The following is a 9,045-nucleotide window of genomic DNA, read 5'->3' on the forward strand; positions in this document are numbered from 1 at the left end:
ATATTCTAGTGTTTTAAAAGGCTGTAGTGGAAATTATTGGAGTTTTCAAGGTTCTAGTGACAGTTTAACAAGCTTTCTACACTCTAAGGCTGTAGTGGAAGTTATTGGGGTTTTGAAAGGTGTTTTCAAGGTTCTAGTGATAGTTTGACAAATATTCTAGTGTTTTAAAAGGCTGTATTGGAAGTTATTGGAGTTTTCAAGATTCTAGTGACAGTTTAACAAGCATTCTACACTCTTAACAGGCTGTAGTGGAAGTTATTGTGGTTTTCAAGGCTGTTTTCAAGGTTCCAGTGATAGTTTGACATATATTCTATTGTTTTAAAAGGCTGTAATGGAAGTTATTGGAGTTTTGAAGGTTCTAGTGATAGTTTAACAAGCTTTCTACACTCTTAACAAGCTGTATTGGAAGTAATTGTGGTTTTGAAGGCTGTTTTCAAGGTTCTAGTGATAGTTTGACAAATATTCTACTGTTTTGAGAGGGTGTAGTGGAAATTATTGGAGTTTTCAAGGTTCTAGTGACAGTTTAACAAGCTTTCTACACTCTTAACAAGCTGTATTGGAAGTAATTGTGGTTTTGAAGGCTGTTTTCAAGATTCTAGTGATAGTTTGACATTCTAGTGTTTTCTGTAGTTATTGAGTTTTAGGTTCTAGTGACAGTTTAACAAATTCTACACTCTTAGCAGGCTGTAGTGGAAGTTATTGGGGTTTTAAAGGGTGTTTTCAAGGTTCTAGTGATAGTTTGACAAATATTCTATTGTTTTAAAAGGGTGTAGTGGAAATTATTGGAGTTTTCAAGGTTCTAGTGACAGTTCAACAAGCTTTCTACACTCTTAGCAGGCTGTAGTGGAAGTTATTGGGGTTTTGAAGGCTGTTTTCAAGGTTCCAGTGATAGTTTGACAAACATTCTAGTGTTTTAAAAGGCTGTATTGGAAGTTATTGGAGTGACAGTGACAGTTTAACAAGCATTCTACACTCTTAACAGGCTGTAGTGGAAGTAATTGTGGTTTTCAAGGGTGTTTTCAAGGTTCCAGTGATAGTTTGACAAATATTCTACTGTTTTAAAAGGCTGTAGTGGAAGTTGTTGGAGTTTTCAAGGTTCTAGTGACAGTTTAACAAGTTATTGGAGTTTTGAAGAGTTTTCATGGCTCCAGTTACAGTTTGACAAGCACACCACACACCAAAACTAGAAAAAAAGAAAAGAAAATAAAGAAAGGAAGAAAATGGAAATTAAACACTAAAAAACTCTTTTCATCCGTGGGAAAAGAGAGCTGGAGAGGGAATGAAATGGTGACCAACAGACTGCAGGGGAATGATTCAAAGGGTGACAGTGGTGGTGGTGGTGGTGGTGGTGGTGGTGGTTGTAGCAGTGGTAATGGTGATTGTGATGGTGGTAGTGGTGGTGGTGGTGGTGGTGGTGCAGTAATATGTTAAGGATTAGTGATGGTGGAGGGGGAGGGGGAAGAGGGGAGTTGGGTGGGGAGGGCCTGGGGAGGGGAAGGGAAGGGGAGGAGAAAGGGGAGGTGTGGTAAGGAAATATTGTTGTCTGTCTGTCTGTCCGTCTCTCCTTCCTTCCTTCCTTCCTTCCTTCCTCCCTCTCTCTCTCTTTCCCTCATTTACAACCCTTCATGTGTGTGTGTGTGTGTGTGAGTGAGAGAGAGAGAGAGAGAGAGAGAGAGAGAGAGAGACCTGGTTTTGGGTCCTGGGTGAGGGAGGAGGAGGAGGAGGGTAGTAAAGCAGATGGTAGGGAGGAAGAGAGGGAGGAGGAGGAGGAGGAGAAAAAAAAAAGAGGAGGAAGAAAGGAAAAAATTGATGATTATAAAGTAAATGGTTGGGAGGAGGAGGAGGAGGAGGAGGAGGAGGACGAGGACGAGGAGAAGGAGAAAGGAGGAAGACCACCCAAAATTCTCCTCCTCCTCCTCCTCCTCCTCCTCCTCCTCCTCCTCCTCCTCCTGCCCAAACCAGTTTTTTTATGCTGTTTCTTCTTTTTATTCTCCTTTTTTTTTGCTGAATCTTTTGACACAAGTGTAGTTTCGAAACATTTCATTCACTGTAGTTACCCAATGAGAGTTATGGGAGGCCACACACACACACACACACACACACACACACACAGATAGAGAAAGGGACCTGCAGTGTGTATGTATGTGTGTGTGTCTGTCTATCTATCTATCTATCTATCTGTGTGTCTGTATGTCTGTATGTCTCACCCTCATTCTGTATTCATTATTCATGCAATATTCTCTCTCTCTGTTATGAATATTGCATTTCTTTAATCATTTTTCATGTGGAGTTGTAATTTGTGGTGATTACACAGGGTGCTGAACAAATTATTACCAGGTTACTTATATATTAATTACCTACTTGTTGTTACATATTCAGCTTGTGTGTGTGTGTGTGTGTGTGTGTTGGCATGAAATACACATACCTTCTTACATATTTCACCTACATACCTTCACACACACACACACACACACACACACACACACACACACACACACACACACACACACACACACACACACACACACACACACACACACACATTTGCTAAGATCTGTGATGGAAAAAAGTGTAGGATAAGATTTATTGTAGTTGATTAGAATGAGAGAGAGAGAGAGAGAGAGAGAGAGAGAGAGAGAGAGAGAGAGAGAGAGATAATAAGCCCTATCAAGTAACTATAGAACACAAAAGAAGAATGATTTATCACAAGTTTATGGACCATTTACTTGTTTTCACCTGACCTAACCTAAACCTTACCTCTCTTGTCCTTACCTTTCCTCTCTCCTCTCCTCTCCTCTCTCTCTCTCCTCTCCTCTCCTCTCCTTTCCTAACCTTTCCTAACCTAACCTAACCTAACCTACCCTTACCTAACCTAACCTAACCTAACCTAACCTAACCTAACCTAACCTAACCTAACCAAATTTAATTACAGATAGAACCAAGACAAAACGGCGAAACAAACACCACCACCACAACCGCAACCACCACAAACGATGGCGGCGGCACCAACAACACCACAAACACCACAGACAACACCGCCATCACCACCGCCCCCCTGCTGGTGTCATTTGGCAACCCCTTACTGGACATCACAGCGGTGGTGAAGGATAATGAGCTCCACCATCGCTTCTCCCTCCCCATTGACGGACAGCTGGAGGTGGAAGACACACAGCGACCCGTTTTCTCCCACGTCATGCAGGAGTGAGTGCAGGAGGAGGAGGAGGAGGAGGAGGGGCTGGAGAAAAGAGGAGGTATAGAGAGGTAGAGGGGTGGAAAGGAGGAGGAGGAGGAGGAAGGGCTGGAGAGGTGGAGAAAAGAGGGGATATAGAGAGGAAGAGGAGGAGGAGGTGGAGGAAAGAGAGGGTGGAGAAATGGAGGGGTGGAGGAAAGAGGATTAGGAGGGGGTGGAGAGGAGGAGGAGGAGGTGAAGGTGGAGAGATGGAGGGAAAAGTGCTTAGAGAGATGGAGGGGTGAAGAGAAAAGGATATGTAGTGGTGGAGGGGTGGAGAGGAAAGAGTGGGTGGAAAGGTGGAGGGGGGGGGAGGAAAGAGAGATTGGAGAGGTGGAGGAAGAGTGAGAAGGTCTGGAGGTGTGGAAGGATAGAGGTGAAGTCAAATGTGGAAGTGGAGGAGGAGATGGGGAGGGACGGGTATGTAGGGAGGTGGAGGGTAGAGAGAGAGAGAGAGAGAGAGAGAGAGAGATACTTAAATAAAAATCATCACAAAATCTGATCTGTAAAAAACACAAACACACAAAAACATCACAAAACACCATTTCCTCTTCACCCACTCCTTCACCCACTCCTTCAGGTATCCGGTGGAGTACACAGCGGGTGGATGTGCCCTGAACTCCTCCCGTGTGTTCTGCTGGGTGCTGGGTGAGCCTCGACGGGTGGTGTTTGTCGGGGGCATCGGGAAGGATGAGGCCGCAAGGAAACTGTCCAATATTGTCGAGGAGAGTGGCGTTATTACAAGTGTGTGTGTGTGTGTGTGTGTGTGTCTGGAATTCTTTGTTTCACCAGAATAATTGAAATCCTTGTTTTTCATTAAAATTATAGAAATCCTCTGTTTTAATCCTATATTTATCCTTCCGACTCTTTATGTTGACCTTGAATCCTTTTATAACCTTTGAATCCTTCCTGTATGTCTTCCAATTCCTTATTTTTACCCTGAACCCTTCCATAAACCCCTAAAATACCCCAAAATAGCAATCTCCACCTTTTAACATCCATATATACCCACCATTCACCCCTTCACCTCCACACTGCACCCCTTCACCCCATCACTCATTCCATCACCCGTCACCCAATACTGCACCCCTTCACCCCATCACCTCCACCCTTCACCCAACATTGTGCCCCATGATTTTTCCTGTCACCCCACCATTCACCCAACACTGCACCCCATCACCCCCATCACTTCATCACCCCACCCTACACCCCACCATTCTCCCCCATCACCCCACCCTCTCACCCAACACTGCACCTCCTCATCCTATCACCCCATCACCCCAGGTTTGTGAAGGTGGAGGGCCAGCCGACAGGGGTGTGTGTGGCGCTGGTGCTGGGGGCGTGTCGGTGCCTGTGTGCGGATATCGGAGCGGCTGCCACGTGTCTTCCGCAGCATGTCTTCGCTCCGCACCTCACTCCTGTGCTGGAGGAGGCCAAATTTATATACGTCGAGGGGTACTTCATCACACACAGCTTCCCGGCGGCCCTACAGGTGTGTGTGTGTGTGTGTGTGTGTGTGTGTGTGTGTGTGTGTGTGTGTGTGTGTGTGTGTGTGTGTGTGTGTGTGTTTGTTTTGGGGTTAGGTTAGGTTAGGTGTGTGATCATTATTATTTTTTTTTTTTTTTTTTTTTTAATGCCTGTTCATTTTTTTTTCTTTTTTTTCTTTTCTTTTTTTTCTTTTTACAATTGTGTGTTTGGCTTGTTTTATTTGTTGTTTTGTCTTGAGGTGAGGTTAGGTTAGGTTGTGACAGTTTGGTGTTTCTATTTTCTTTTATTTGTGTGTGTGTGTGTGTGTGTGTTTGTGTATAATTGTCTATCTTATCAGTAGTAGTAGTAGTAGTAGTAGCAATCTTTTTATTAATTTATCATGTTTATTTACAAAAGTTTATTTATTTTGTATGCACACACAATTTTGTTTCTTATTTTTGCTAAGTGTGTGTGTGTGTGTGTTTGTGTGTGTGCGTGTGCGTGTGTTCCACTAATACATGCCTTGCTTTGTATACCTTTCCTATTCCTTTTATATCCTTTACCCTTCACTTTTTTGCCTCCTGTTAATATCCTGCGCTTGTGTCACCTGTGTTCACCTATGTGTGTGTTTACCTGTGCTTGTAATTACTGTATTCACCTGCCATGCTTGTGTTTGTTATGTGTTTGTGTCGCTTTATTGCATTGCTCTTGTTTTGCTATGTATATGTGTGTGTGTGTGTGTGTGTCGTTGTGTCGTGGTGTGTGGCAGTGATCTGAAAGTGACACGTTTTGTACTTTGTGTATGGTTTGTGTACAGTGATGAGGACACACAGGAGGACATTGTGAGGACAGGATGGGTAGGACACTGGAATAGGATGCCTTGTGTGGGTCTGAGCTGATGTGTGGCTTGTGGTGAAGGTAACAGTGAGGTGAAGGACAACAAGAGGACATTGTAAGGACAGGAAGGAAGGGAACACCACAAAGTCATGTCCTGTGTAGACCACAGACAGACAGACAGACAGACAGACAGACAGACAGGGAGTAGAACACTAACCCTGCAGTCCTGTCCTTTAGAAAGCACAGGCAGACAGACAGATGGACAGACAAGGATAGGAGAGAGTAGGACAGTAGTAGTATTGTCCTGCAGCAAGTACAGACAGACAGACAGACAGACAGGGAGTAGGACACAAACCTTGCAATCCTGTCCTCTAGAATGCACAGACAGACAGACAGACAAGGAGAGGAGTGCACAGGACAGTTGTAATATTGTCTTGCAGGGACCACAGACAGACAGACAGACAGACAGACAGGACAGGAGGGAGACAGGTTGGTGTGGTGTGTGAGGTGAGTGGTGTGGTGTTGGTGACGCCTGTGTGCCGGCAGATTGCACAGTTTGCCCAGCGGCGCGGCAAGACGCTGGTGTTCAACCTGTGTGGGAGTTACGTGTGTGAGCGTCATGGTGAGGAGCTGCGGCGCCTGCTGCCCTACGTGGACATCCTGTTTGGCTTTGAGGAGGAGTACCGCACCCTGGACGCCTTCGTGGATGTGGCTGCCCTTAGTGCCGACCACCATCACGACCCGGCCAGCCTCACCCACGACCTGCTGCTGGTGCTGCAGGCCATCCGCGGCCAGGCCCCAGTGCTGCAGGACGGCACCAAGCCCACCGCCAAGGCTGCTGCCTCCTGCCCTGATGCCACCCTGGACATCATGGCCAGTGCCCCTGGCTGTGGTGGCGGCCTGCCCAACGGGGACCTGGCCACCCCAGAGAGGGAGCAGTGCTGCCCTGGCATTGGCGACACACACTGCAGCACTCCCGGCACTGGCAATGGCCACTGTGGCATTCCCACTCCCTCCACCAACTGTGTGGACGGCACCAGCAGCCTGACCAATGGCACCACGGGCCAGGCTGCCAACGGGCACTCCCTCTCCAGTGCCAAGCAGCGGCTGGTGGTGGTGACCAAGGGCCCCAGCCCCCTGCTGTACTGCCAGGGTGGGGCGGTGCGGCAGCGCTGCGTGCCACCCATCGCACCAGAGGACATTGTGGACACCACGGGGGCAGGAGATTCCTTCGTGGGGGGCTTCCTGGCTGCTCTGAGCCACGGCCGCCCGCTGGCACAGTGCCTGGACTGTGGCGTGTGGACGGCACAGCAGCTGTTGCGGCAGAAGGGCTGCACGCTGCCGCCGCACCCCGCTGAGTTCCTGCTGGCCACAGAGTGAGCTGTCCCACCCCCCGGCCGCCTCGCCCCACCCGGCCCCTCCGGCCTCAGGACAGTCTGTAGTGCAAATCAATTCAGTATTTTATAATGATCTGTTTTATCATCAACACAACCCTCAGTGTGCTGCCACAGCAGCAGCAGCAGCAGCAGCAGCACATAGTGGTGGCACTGGCAGGGAGTGCCGCTGCCGGCCGGCGCTGGTCACTGGTTGCCATAGAGACACATAGACATGTAGAGACACATATCAGCCTGCCGCTTGCCTTTATTGTGTCTGGGGAGGGACTGCTGCTGGCACCGGGGGGAAGGGACACACACACACACACACACACACACACACACACACACACACACACACACACACACACACACACACACACACACACACACAGGCAGGCAGTCAGTGAGGGGCCGCCACGCGTCCAGTCTTTCCTCATCGCGCCACACGTTGCCATGCACCGCCTCACCGGCCACCGCACTGCTGGCACCCCCACGGCTGCCTGTCTGGCGGCACCACAGCACTCAGGACCTGCCGCCACACACCGGCACTCATTGAGAGGAAGTGGTGTCAGGCACAGGGACAGAGAGACAGGGAGAAAAGATGCAGAGAAGGACAGAGAGAGAGACAGAGAAGAGATGCAGAAATGGACAGAGACAGAGAGAAACACTTCAAGGAACACAGAAACAGAGACAGAGAGAAGGAAATGTGATACAGAGAGAGAGAGAGAAATAAAACTACACTCAAAAGGAAAACAGACACAAATGCAAAGAAAAGAGAGAGAGAGAGAGAGAGAGAGAGAGAGAGAGAATAAACTTGACACAAATACTCTTAATGAAGTAAGTAATTTGACCCATGAAGGAATTGTAAGTCAGAACACCAACACTTGACAACATGAGGAACAGTGAGGCAGTGATGAATGGTGACTCGGAAAATGATGATGGTGATGATGGTGCTAATGATGGTGATAGTGATGGTGATAGTGATATTGATGTGGGGGTTATATGGTAATGTGTGTGTGTGTGTGTGTGTGTGTGTGTGTGTGTGTGTGTGTGTGTGTGTGTGTGTGTGTGTGTGTGTGTGTGTGTGCATTCACCAATCTGGCCTTTTCAAAAATACTGGTTGTGATTTTTGTGTTTATTGATGCAGTATTATTATTATTATTATTATTATTATTATTATTATTATTATTATTATTATTATTGTAAAGGAAACAAAAATTAGCATAAGGAAAATTAAATATAAGTTAGAGAGAGAGAGAGAGAGAGAGAGAGAGAGAGAGAGAGAGAGAGATTCACATAACATCAAAACAGAAATTAATAGAAAGATTTTAGGAGAGGAAAAGAGAGAGAGAGAGAGAGAGAGAGAGAGAGAGAGAGAGAGAGAGAGAGAGAGAGAGGTGCCGCCATACCCCATACCTCATAATAGTGCTCCAATTATCTAGGAAGTGGCCTTAGCTATATGTCCCATTACCCACAATGCCCCACACAGCCAGACACACACCAAACACACTGAAACACACCAAACGCACCTAAACACACCAAACATACCACACACCAAACACAGACAAACACACACCCTCCCCTCCAACACACACCATTTGGCTTCAGCTGGTTAAAACGTACATACTCGCATACATGTGTGTGTGTGTGTGTGTGTGTGTGTCTAGTACGCACATGACTTGAGGCTCTGGTCAGTCAGCGAGTCAGTCAGTCAGTCAGTCAGTCAATCAGTTTTAGATATGAATTATGGAGAAATTATTAATATGTCTTCTTTTCATAGCATAGGTACATTAGAGAGAGAGAGAGAGAGAGAGAGAGAGAGAATCAGTCAGTCAGTCAGTCAGTCAATACAAATATTTAAACCAGAAACAAACACTCAGTCTTGTTTTGACACACACACACACACACACACACACACACACACACACACACACACACACACACACACACACACACACACACACACACACACACACACACACACATTTATAGATCTGTTTTATTCCTTTAGACTTAGTAAGAGAGAAAAAAATGACTAAGGGCAATAGAGAAAAGAAAAAAAAAAAAAGGGCCCATTAGTTGCCTTGCATTGTGATGGATATAAATTAGAGAGGAATAGTGTGGGAAAAATTGCAC

At 46.7% G+C, this 9,045-nt stretch overlaps 1 protein-coding gene across 3 annotated transcripts in view; it reads left to right on the top strand.

Moving 5' to 3' along the window:
• Positions 1-7,589, top strand: part of LOC123518161 (adenosine kinase-like) — a 55,826-nt gene extending 48,237 nt beyond the window's left edge. For 2 of the 3 annotated variants that reach the window (XM_045278861.1, XM_045278868.1), the window contains exons 2-5: positions 2,933-3,201; positions 3,810-3,972; positions 4,512-4,721; positions 6,080-7,589. In XM_045278861.1, coding sequence (XP_045134796.1) covers positions 2,933-3,201; positions 3,810-3,972; positions 4,512-4,721; positions 6,080-6,913 — 1,476 coding nt within the window. In that variant the 3' untranslated portion in view covers positions 6,914-7,589. Of the gene's footprint in view, positions 1-2,932; positions 3,202-3,809; positions 3,975-4,511; positions 4,722-6,079 lie in introns of all 3 variants that reach the window. The other variant, XM_045278859.1, reaches the window with a different exon arrangement.
• The last annotated feature ends 1,456 nt before the right edge of the window (positions 7,590-9,045 follow it).

This window comes from Portunus trituberculatus, chromosome 6 (assembly GCF_017591435.1).
Source record: "Portunus trituberculatus isolate SZX2019 chromosome 6, ASM1759143v1, whole genome shotgun sequence".
NCBI lineage: Eukaryota > Metazoa > Arthropoda > Malacostraca > Decapoda > Portunidae > Portunus > Portunus trituberculatus.